Genomic DNA, 12316 nt, shown 5'->3' with positions numbered 1-12316 from the left:
GACAGCACCGCTGACAGACAGACAGCACCACTGAACACACTTCCCCATGTTGGCCATGTCACTGCACTACCAGATAAATACAGACAGTCAGTAGAACAACAGACCTCCCAAAATGGCATCAGAACAGAACTAGCCTGGTCTGAACCAGGTCAGTACTGGGTCACGGTGGGTTACAAACAGTCTTTCCATTCACGTGGTCCTCTGTTGCTCAGTCAGTAGAGCATGGTGCTTGCAACACTGGGACAGTGGGTTCAATTCCCAGAACCACACATACACAAAATGGATGGATAAAAGCGTCATATATATATTCACTCTACTGTTGTCTGTCTCGCTCTGCCGGACATCGCCGCACCAGTACGGTTTAGAGGGAAGGGAGGAATTAGAAGTAGTCTGGTACTGTTGTCAGTCTGATCTCCTTGTTCACTTCCTATACCATAATTACCATGTCTTCCACTCAGACACAGGATTAAACCCCAGCTGAGGTCTCAACTGTGTGTGTGTGTGTGTGTGTGTGTGTGTGTGTGTGTGTGTGTGTGTGTGTGTGTGTGTGTGTGTGTGTGTGTGTGTGTGTGTGTGTGTGTGTGTGTGTGTGTGTGTGTAGATCTAAATCGTGTTAGTTTATGTGTGTAGCAGTCTAAACGGCTGGGCGGCAGTCTGCATGAACGGATGGTAATGGGTACAATAATCACTCCCATGGGAAAGGGGGGGGGGGGTGTAGGTGGGATGGGGGCACCAGACAACCCCCGACCCCCTTCCCCCTCTGCAGCTGGGTTCCGGAATAGAGTGTAAACAGGGACACACACGTCACACAGGGTTGGGGCTAGCTTGATAGCACGCTAGAACACACACACACATCCAGGGCCAAACAAAGGGAGCGCGGGGCCCCTGCCTGAGGGAGGGACGGAGCACAGTGTTCCTGTGACTGTGTGAATAACAGCAACAGACCACTCAGGGCCCAGACACTGTAATTCCCCCCCTCCACCCCACCCCACCAGCTAGCTACTAAATTACAGCTCGGCTGTAGTAGAAACGATAACATCTCTTGTGACTGGAGAGTTAAAGCAGAAGAGCCAAGGCCGGACCACACCGCTTGAAACCGCGGCAAAGCAGACGAGACCGACTCAGATAGTGATTTCCCATGACTCATCTCAGCATCTATACACATGCCTTAAACGGGGAGGGTGTGTGTCAGCCCAGGGGCCTGTCAACAGCGCGTCTGAAAGCCAGCTCTGCCTGCTGGTCCACCTGCCAAAGAGCCTCTGGTGCCGACGCAACAGAACGCTACACAATTCATCTGTTCTCACATATTCCTGGAATTACGATCAAAGGGGAACAGAACTCATAGAGGCTTTTACTAATTAAACCACGGTCTTCTTCACAGCGCTGACGCTCCCATCATCATGCTTGGGTTGAGCAGGCATTTCAATTGTCACACAGAGGGAAAGACATTTTCCCAGAACTCTCCACCAAGGCGAGAGCATAGATAGTTGTGAATTAACACACAAACACAGGATTGGAAGCACAGAGAGGAGGTGGGGGGCGAGCTAGTTTCGTCACCACCCCCCCAACGAATTAGTGCATCGAATTACGCATTCCACCACTGACATAGACCTGCTGGTTGTTGTGTTCTGATTGGCTGACAAGGTGAGGGGGGGCTGGGCATTAACACCAGCACTTGAACGCCATTGGCTTACCCATTGTCAGAAGAGTTGCTTACAGCAGGTGTTGTTCTGGAGGAATGAGAGATTAGCTGTGTTCAGGGCCTACCTGCCATCAGACTGTCTATACTTCACTTACAGTGGGGCAAAAAAGTATTTCGTCAGCCACCAATTGTGCAAGTTCTCCCACTTAAAAAGATGAGGGGCCTGTAACTTTCATCATAGGTACACTTCAACTATGACAGACAAAATGAGGGGGAAAAAATCCAGAAAATCACATTGTAGGATTTTTAATGAATTTATTTGCAAATTATGGTGGAAAATAAGTATTTGGTCAATAACAAAAGTTTCTCAATACTTTGTTATATACCCTTTGTTGGCAATGACAGAGGTCAAACATTTTCTGTAAGTCTTCATAAGGTTTTCACACACTGTTGCTGGTATTTTGGCCCATTCCTCCATGCAGATCTCCTCTAGAGATCAGTGATGTTTTGGGGCTGTTGCTGGGCAACACAGACTTTCAACTCCCTCCAAAGATTTTCTATGGGGTTGAGATCTGGAGACTGGCTAGGCCACTCCAGGACCTTGAAATGCTTCTTACGAAGCCACTCCTTCGCGGTGTGTTTGGGATCATTGTCATGCTGAAAGACCCGGCCACGTTTAATCTTCAATGCCCTTGCTGATGGAAGGAGGTTTTCACTCAAAATCTCACGATACATGGCCCCATTCATTCTTTCCTTTACACGGATCAGTCGCCCTGGTCCCTTTGCAGAAAAACAGCCCCAAAGCATGATGTTTCCACCCCCATGCTTCACAGTAGGTATGGTGTTCTTTGGATGCAACTCAGCATTCTTTGTCCTCCAAACACGACGAGTTGAGTTTTTACCAAAAACTTCTATTTTGGTTTAATCTGACCATATGACATTCTCCCAATCTACTTCTGGATCATCCAAATGCTCTCTAGAAAACTTCAGACGGGCCTGGACATGTACTGGCTTAAGCAGGGGGACACGTCTGGCACTGCAGGATTTGAGTCCCTGGCGGCGTAGTGTGTTACTGATGGTAGGCTTTGTTACTCTGGTCCCAGTTCTCATCATTTTGTCCCCACGGGGTGAGATCTTGCATGGAGCCCCAGATTGAGGGAGATTATCAGTGGGCTTGTATGTCTTCCATTTCCTAATAATTGCTCCCACAGTTGATTTCTTCAAACCCAAGTTGCTTACCTATTGCAGATTCAGTCTTCCCAGCCTGGTGCAGGTCTACAATTTTGTTTCTGGTGTCCTTTGACAGCTCTTTGGTCTTGGCCATAGTGGAGTTTGGAGTGTGACTGTTTGAGGTTGTGGACAGGTGTCTTTTATACTGATAACAAGTTCAAACAGGTGCCATTAATACAGGTAACGAGTGGAGGACAGAGGAGCCTCTTAAAGAAGAAGTTACACGTCTGTGAGAGACAGAAATCTTGCTTGTTTATAGGTGACCGAATACTTATTTTCCACCATAATTTTCAAATAAATTCATTAAAAACCTACAATGTGATTTTCTGGATTTTTTAGTTGAAGTGTACCTATGATGAAAATTATAGGCCTCTCTCATCTTTTTAAGTGGGAGAACCTGCACAATTGGTGGCTGACTAAATACTTTTTTGCCCCACTGTATATTAACTGAATAGCCTTGTTAGGAGCGTACACTAGTCAATCGTCCTCAGTTTCAGGCAGGGTTCCCTGAGCTTTGGGGTAATTTCTGGAATTATAGACGACTGTTATGCCTTTACTACAACGCCAAACTGTGACGCTACTACTGTTCTCATACCTGATTTCAACGCTATGTTATGAAGGTATCTCTACTGTTCTCATACCTGACTTCAACACTATGTTATGAAGGTATCTCTACTGTTCTTATACCTGATTTCAACACTATGTTATGAAGGTATCTCTACTGTTCTCATACCTGATTTCAAAGCTATGTTATGAAGGTATCTCTACTGTTCTCATACCTGATTTCAACACTATGTTATGAAGGTATCTCTACTGTTCTCATACCTGATTTCAACACTATGTTATGAAGGTATCTCTACTGTTCTCATACCTGATTTCAACGCTATGTTATGAAGGTATCTCTACTGTTCTCATACCTGATTTCAACGCTATGTTATGAAGGTATCTCTACTGTTCTCATACCCGATTTCAACGCTATGTTATGAAGGTATCTCTACTGTTCTCATACCTGATTTCAACGCTATGTTATGAAGGTATCTCTGTCCACATACTTTTGATCGTGTAGTGTAACTCTGCTATGATCCTACCTGGGTTCAAACACTTCGTTGTGGATGTAGTTTTCAAAGGTCTTGCGGTAATCAGACTCATCGGCCTCCTTCTTGAGCTGGGTCTCTGTTTTGGGGCAGGAACAGCAGCGGCTCCCTGGCCCAGGCTCGTCTGTTTGGTTCCATTTCTGTTCCTCTTCAGTGTCCAGGTGGGTAGGAGCCCGCGACGGCAACTTCATTCCTACAGACAGACAGACAAAAAGACAGTTCAACTGAATCCCAATGGTCCCAAATGTCCCATCTGCACCAAAATAGGGGATGACCCACAAATCCCATTCTCATTGGTCAACGGATCACAAGACAAGACCCATGAGAACATCTGACACGATTGATCGGTCCTTTCCTAAACTGTAATATGAAATAATCGCGTGAAAAATGACAATCCTCTGCGTCTCACCTTTCTGACAGTAATCGAACTTGTAGAGGTCGCTGTCCTCGGGCTGCTGCTGACAGTACACCAGGTAGTGAGTGATGTTCCCGTTGGGATCTGTGGGAGGTTTCCACTTCAGGATGATTTGAGAGGACGAGTTGGACGAGGAGATGGGGTCCAGTGGCACGGACGGCTCTGAAATAACAAGATCAGCATTGCTAGAGTTAAGAGTAAGGATGGTTAACAACAAGATCAACATTGCTAGAGTTAAGAGTAAGGATGGTTAATAACAAGATCAACATTGCTAGAGTTAAGAGTAAGGATTGTTGACAACAAGATCAACATTGCTAGTGTTAAGAGTAAGGATGGTTAACAACAAGATCAACATTGCTAGAGTTAAGAGTAAGGATGGTTAATAACAAGATCAACATTGCTAGAGTTAAGAGTAAGGATTGTTGACAACAAGATCAACATTGCTAGTGTTAAGAGTAAGGATGGTTAACAACAAGATCAACATTGCTAGAGTTAAGAGTAAGGATGGTTAACAACAAGATCAACATTGCTAGAGTTAAGAGTAAGGATTGTTGTCAGACTGGGGCTGGAGGGGACCTATTGGTGGATAACAGCCAGCTTCTACAGTCTGTTATGTAGGATTCATAGCGTACCATGTAAATTGTGCCCCTTAGTGTCATCATTGTAAAGAGTAAAGTCATGGTTGGCCAACCTTTTAAAATGTTTCACCAAAACGGTTTGATTCATCGGTGCTACCTAGTATTATGTCTGCTGGAGCAGTATGGGGAAAATTATACTGGTGTTAACTGTGTTTTCAACAGTGCTGCAGATTTGACCTTGGTGTGGGTAAATACATGTCAAATGTTGCTATTCAAAATGACATGGGCTGGAAAATTCCATGGCATCACCAGCGGCTATGCATTTTTTTTACATGTTTAATATATATATATATATATATATATATATATATATATATATATATATATATATATATATATATATATATTATTTTGTTTATATTGGTAGAGATTTTGCAGCATGCCAAATGATTGTCTATGTAAACACGCCATTTTAATGGGCTTGTGATGTTGCAACTGCAAATATGTTTTATTTACAGTACCACGTCAAAGCCTTTTTTAAGTCCGCCCATATGGCTCGCCTCCTCCCATATGGCTCGCCTCCGCCCATATGGCTCGCCTCACTGATACGGACAGAGTCTATTCTAGAAATTACCGTAACACTTTTGGAGAAGCACTTTTAGAGAGCAATGAACGAAAGTGGTACCAACTGATCAAACCAATCAGAAAGTAACAAAATGCTCACCGACTGCCTTTTAAATGACCAGGGCAGAACCCTGTGTACGCTTCAACCATATTCAAAGCTATTTTTCTAAATGTAGATATGGAGTGGCTCCTCTCGCTATTGAGACGAGTCGATCCACAAACACTCCCCTAGGTAAACGTATCTGCACTTTCAGTAATGATGTTTCCATTGAAACCGAAGCTCCTGCCTTGCTTTATGTGGGTTATATACAACGACATTAGAGATGACCTTTTTTGTCAGAGTGAAAATGTTTATGGTCTTGATGAAAATAATTGTGAAATTTTATCAGATAACAATGTAGTAGAATGTTGTCAGGACGGAGGACTGTGTTTGTGACTCAGTAGTAGAATGCTGTAAGGACGGAGGACTGTGTTTGTAACTCAGTAGTAGAATGCTGTAAGGACGGAGGACTGTGTTTGTGACTCAGTAGTAGAATGCTGTAAGGACGGAGGACTGTGTTTGTGACTCAGTAGTAGAATGCTGTAAGGACGGAGGACTGTGTTTGTGACTCAGTAGTAGAATGCTGTAAGGACGGAGGACTGTGTTTGTGACTCAGTAGTAGAATGCTGTAAGGACGGAGGACTGTGTTTGTGACTCAGTAGTAGAATGCTGTAAGGACGGAGGACGGTGTTTGTGACTCACTGGTGGCATTGGTGCGGACGTAGATGATCTCGCTCTTGGCCCCGAGGACCTGGTGTTCATCTGAGGCGGAGAGCTGGGTCTTGACCATGATGGCGTACTGGGTCCAGGGCTTCATAGGATGGATGAGGAAGCCAGGCTCCGCCTGCTCTTTCCCCTCCGTGGCCCGGGGTGGAGGGTCGACGTCAGCTATCACCCAGCTGTTAGAGCCGCACGCATCCTGGCCATCAAACTCTGTCACGTTCTTATAAGGTCTGGAGATGGAGAGGACAGAAAGACACTGACATACTAATAGTAGAGACTGTTACTAGCCGGCTACCACCCGCTACTCTAATCTACACCATTAGAGACTGCTGTCCTATCTAAATAGTCATGGAAGCTCCAAATTAAACTACACACCTTTCGATTCAACACTTTTGACACTTTACAGCAGGGGTTGGCCCCCCCAAGCTATTCCCCCCCCCAAGCCTTCTGAGCAACAACAAAAAAGTTGTTGTTGTTGTTGGACAACAGCAGGAAATCAGCTCCAAGTAATTTTAATTTAAGAAATCTGTTCCCAAATATTCTCAGACACAAGAGAGAGACACACGTGATCGTATACAAATGTAAGCAAGGTTTAAAAGGATCGTTTTAGTCAAGCATATCGGTTTGGGCTTCTTGTGGTCAATATGCTAATTATTTGTAATTATACTGGACAAAAATATAAACAACACGTAAAGTGTTTGGTCCCATTTTTCATGAGCTGAAATAGAAGATCACAGAAATATTTCCAGACGCCAAAAAGCTTATTTCTTTCAAATTATGAGCACAAATGTGTTTTACATCCCTGTTAGTGAGCATTTCTCTCTTGCCAAGATAATCCATCCACATGACAGGTGTGGCACGTCAAGAAGCTGATTAAACAGCATGATCATTACACCTTGTGCTGAAGACAAACAAAGGCCACTAAAAAAAAGCCACTGATGTCTCAAGTTGAGGGAGTGTGGAATTGGCATACAGACTGCAGAATTTTTATTTTGTCTATCATAAGCCTCAGTAGTAGAATGTTGTTTTAGAGAATTTGGAAGTACATGCAACCGGCCTGACAACGTGTAACCACGCCAGCCCAGGACCTCCACGTCTGGCTTCTTCACCTGCGAGATCGTCTGAAGCCTGGCCAGGCTTTCTACTAGACGGTGGAACATTGCTGTAGGGACTTGCTTCCCTTCAGCCACAAGAGCATTAGTGAGGTCGTGCACTAATGTTGGGGCGATTAGTCCTGGCTCACAGTCGCCGTTACAAATTCAAAGGTGTTTGGTGGGGTTGAGGTCCGGGCTCTGTGCATGCCAGTCAAGGTCTTCCACACCAATCTTGACAAATCATTTCTGTATGGACCTCACTTTGCGCATGGGGGCATTGTCATGCTGAAACAGGAAAAGGCCTTCCCCAAACTGTGGCCACAATGTCGGAAGTACAGAATTGTCTAGAATGTCATTGTATGCTGTAGAGTTAAGATTTCCCATCACTGGAACTAAGGGGCCTAGCCCGAATCATGAAAAACAACACCATTCCTCCCCCGCCAAACTTCACAGCTGGCACTATGCATTCGGGCAGATAGCATTTGCCAAACCCAGATTTGCCATTGGACCGCAAGATGGTGAAGCGTGATTCATCACTCCAGAGAATGCATTTCCACTGCTCCAGAGACCAATGGCGGCGAGCTTTACAACTCTCCAGCTGACGCTTGGCATTGGTGAGTGGTGGGTTTAGGCTTGTGTGCAGCTGCTCAACCATGGAAACCCATTCCATGAACTTCCCAACGAACAGTTTTTGTGCTGATGTTGCTTCCAGAGGCAGTTTGGAACTCGTTAGCGAGTGTTGCAACCGAGGATGCGCTTCAGCTGACGCTTGGCATTGCGCATCGTAAGTTTAGGCTTGTGTGCGGCCGCTCGGTACATGGAAACTCATTTCATGAAGCTCCAGATGAGCAGTTCTTGTACTGAATTTGCTTCCAGAGGCAGCTCGGTAGTGAGTGTTGCAACCGAGGACAGACCATTTTTACGCGCTACGTGCTTTCAGCACTGGGCGGGCCGCGTTCTGTGAGATTGTATGACCTAGCACTTCGCGGCTGACACAATGTTGCCCCTATATGTTTCCACTTCACAATAACAGCAGTTACAGTTGACCAAGGCATCTCTAGCTCTCGGAGATAGTAACCTTGTCCCACAGGGCAAGAGCATAACTTAATCATGTATCGTTTTATACTTACGCCTCTTTGTAGAGGACCATGAAGCCCAGTAGGTCTCTATAGTCTGGCGGCCAGAAAGGTTCCCACTTGAGGAGGATCTTGTCCGACTGTGTGCGCACCGTGGTGAAATTCAGGAACTGGGTCTCACCTGGTGACCAAGAAATAGAGACAAACAGAGCTTAAGGACAGGAGCGATCAGGGCGAATCAGGGAGGTGGGAGAATAGCCATATTGTAGAAGAGGGAACTAAACATGCTCGGTAACTGAAACAACCCAATACAGATTGGAGGACTGACCTACTGACCACTTTTATCCAAAACAATTTACAGTCATGCGATCATCCATTTTCGTATGGGTGGCCCAAAGAGGGAATCTAAACCACGATCCTGGCGTTGTAAGCGCCACGCTCTATCAACTGAGCCCTAAAGGATCACTAAATACTCAATAGTAAATGTTAACTGTATGTGACGCCTTGGGTAAAAGTGTCTGCTACATGACGACTATATGTGACTCGTTTCAGGAAACTAGGTGTATGTCGAGCATCACTACTTCACAGGAGAGCTATTTGAACGTAAACTTTTTATTTTATTTATCAAAATGCAGTCGAAATGAGAACACAGAAGACTTTGGTATAAAACACCTGTCTCCGGATTACATCTTCAAACTAAGGGCAACCATGACAGAGAGGGAGAAGCACCCATCCATGTAAGATAGTCTCGCTAGCTACTTTTTCAGATATTACACGTTTCTCATTTTGCCAAAAAGTCATCAAGTTAAAGTGTATTGCTAGCTAGCTAGCTAGCTAGATAATGTTAGCTGGCTGGCTAGCTAGCTTACGTTACGTGTATGATCTGTGTAGTAATATTATTTGTATCTCAGAGCCATTTGCATTGCTAGTTATCGCCTAAAGTTAGCTAGCTAACATTGAACCTGTTTGGTTAACTACCTGCAGATTACTGCAGGGTAGTAAAAGTTGTAAATTGGGATTATGGTTCATTGTTTAGCTAGCTAGCTACATGTCTAAACAAAAGACTCCACTATGCAAGTAACTGCAGTACCAGTCAACATTTTGGGCACACCTACTCATTAAAGGGTTTTTCTTTATTTGTACTGTTTTACATTTTCTACAACATAGAAAATAGTAAAAATGAAGAAAAACCCTTGAATGAGTAGGTGTCCAAACTTTTGCCTGGTTATATATTTCAATAGAATGTTTATGATGTCACTGCGACAACTGTCGTAGCTGGTAAATTCGCTTTGATTATGTACTCTGATTTCAGAGCACTCTCGTCTGAGTGTGCCAAAGCGCAGAATAACAGACAAATTTACGAATGCTCAACACCCGTTGAATATGGACGTGTCAGTAAACGTTGGCAAAAAAAAAGCGTAATTAAATTGTTGCCGGCAGCACAGTTACAGTCACCAACACTCTGGATAACAAAAAGACAGCCTAACCAGCTATGCTAGGGCGAGTAAAATGGTCAGAGTGAGGTGTTCTCTCATTTGTGTCTGGAAGTAGCTAGCAAGTTAGCCAACGTTAGCCAGTTAGGTTGGGTGCTTGACTGCTGTTCGGTAAGAACGCACGGATCAACACTACTCTTCGGCCAGAGCATCCAGTGTGCTCTCTGAACGAACGGACAATCTGACAACACTGAGTTTACGAACGCCCAGAGTTACACTCGGGCACTCCAGAGTAAATTCACAAACACACCCGTAGTACAAACCAGCCTTTACTCTTGAACTCTTTGGTTGTTTAGAACATTACATTACTCACTCTGTTTAGCACATGGCCTCATGTGAATCCTTAAAGAGATGGGTGGGGCTAAAGCTTAAGAGGTTGTGAAATATGCTGAATAGGTGTAGACAAAGAAGAACTATCTAGTCGGTACCAAAACAGTCAAGGGCCATTTTCTCAAAAGTGAAGTTAGCATAATTACTTTCCTATTGTTCCTCAACTATAGTGAATGATATACCATTTTGTAGCTCTGAGTCTCTAATTTTATCCAATGCAAAAAACACCATTTCAAATGTTGCTACATAAGACCAAATCGAGCCGGTCGGTCACATAATACGATCATGTTTGTCTAAAGTTCCACGTTGGCTGGTCTTACAGGAGGCCTGGTCTCCATCGGTCCTGCCGATTTCATTCTTGATGCCTCTCTCCTTAGTGCCTGTCACCACCTCCATCTTGCGGATCTCAGACATGCACAGCTTGGAGTTGTGAAGGAAGAACATGCGTCCCTGGAGGATGGTGAGGTTGTGTTTGTTCCAGTCCCACAGCTGACGCAGGTTCTGGTTGTCCAAAGCATAGAACGAGTAGTTCCTGATAAAGTACATAGAGAGAGAGGTTGAGAAAATGAACAACAAGCCAAAATGGCTTATATACTGGGATACACTGGTATCCCAGGTACTATGTTAATTCAGGCAACGTTTCAAACCCTAGTGTGATATAGCGCACTACTACTCAAGACCTACCCATCTTGGGTCGGCGTCTCTCCCCGGATGACGCGTAGCTTGCGGAGGAAGGAGAGAGAGACAAGGGCATAGGCTCTCTTGATGGTCAGGTTACCTGTTATCTCCTCCAGTTGACCCAGGTTAGCCTCCAGCTCTGCGGCTATGTTATCTGATGTTGAAAGAGGAAACAGACAGACAATCAGTCAGGCAATCAATCAATCAGTTAACCTCTGCTGCTATGAGAGGAAACAGTCAGTTTCCGCACCCCCAAGGACATATAATTAGCATAATAAAACATCTCCATAAAAATTTGTCAGATTAAGATGGAGATGTCTGTTTTGCATTGGATGCGTCTCAATCGCTCACTTCAGCTGACGGTCACACTTCCACATCGGCGGTGAAAGGTGACAGAGCTAGAGATAGCTAGAGCGGTGTTTGTTATGACCTCTCTATGGAAAGGTGACAGAGCTAGAGCAGTGTTTGTTATGACCCCTTTATGGAAAGGTGACAGAGCTAGAGCGGTGTTTGTTATGACCCCTTTATGGAAAGGTGACAGAGCTAGAGCGGTGTTTGTTATGACCCCTCTATGGAGAGGTGACAGAGCTAGAGCGGTGTTTGTTATGACCCATCTATGGAAAGGTGACAGAGCTAGAGCGGTGTTTGTTATGACCCCTTTATGGAAAGGTGACAGAGCTAGAGCGGTGTTTGTTATGACCCCTCTATGGAGAGGTGACAGAGCTAGAGCGGTGTTTGTTATGACCCCTCTATGGAAAGGTGACAGAGCTAGAGCGGTGTTTGTTATGACCCATCTATGGAAAGGTGACAGAGCTAGAGCAGTGTTTGTTGTGACCCTCTATGGAAAGGTGACAGAGCTAGAGCGGTGTTTGTTATGACCCCTCTATGGAAAGGTGACAGAGCTAGAGTGGTGTTTGTTATGAAAGGTGAGACTCTCACAACCACGTTCATGTCGGTTGTTTTGCTCTAGACATGTCTGATGATCCTCGGTACCAGTTCAAAAACAATGAATGGAAGTATATATGGAGACTGTTTAGTGCCAAAAATAAGGGGTTAAACACTGCAAAAACAATGATGATCTTTCTAATATCTCTCAGATAAAGGACAGACACTTCAGAACAAACTTTGTTATATATATTTTTTTTTGGGGGGGGGTTACTATCTGGTCCATGTAGTGAATCTGTTATTCAAAGTGTTTGTATGGGATAAAAGCAGTAAGGCCAAACAAAAATGATCCCCCTAAAAATTGCAATTATTATTATTATTATTTTACTTCAAGAGGTCTTAAAATTCAAAATC

At 44.4% G+C, this 12316-nt stretch overlaps 1 protein-coding gene across 1 annotated transcript in view; it reads right to left on the bottom strand.

Annotated features, from left to right (window-relative positions):
* insrb (insulin receptor b) overlaps positions 1-12316 on the bottom strand; it is a 213848-nt gene that overhangs the window by 20010 nt on the left and 181522 nt on the right. The window contains exons 5-10 of the mRNA XM_046300006.1: positions 11024-11171; positions 10660-10871; positions 8571-8697; positions 6326-6576; positions 4376-4543; positions 3961-4159 (exon numbers count right to left, since the gene is read on the bottom strand). Of these exons, the coding sequence (XP_046155962.1) occupies positions 3961-4159; positions 4376-4543; positions 6326-6576; positions 8571-8697; positions 10660-10871; positions 11024-11171 (1105 nt within the window). The remainder of the gene's footprint in view (positions 1-3960; positions 4160-4375; positions 4544-6325; positions 6577-8570; positions 8698-10659; positions 10872-11023; positions 11172-12316) is intronic.

The sequence above is a fragment of the Oncorhynchus gorbuscha genome, linkage group LG15, assembly GCF_021184085.1.
Source record: "Oncorhynchus gorbuscha isolate QuinsamMale2020 ecotype Even-year linkage group LG15, OgorEven_v1.0, whole genome shotgun sequence".
Lineage (NCBI taxonomy): Eukaryota > Metazoa > Chordata > Actinopteri > Salmoniformes > Salmonidae > Oncorhynchus > Oncorhynchus gorbuscha.
This window is presented reverse-complemented; position numbering and strand designations above follow the sequence as displayed.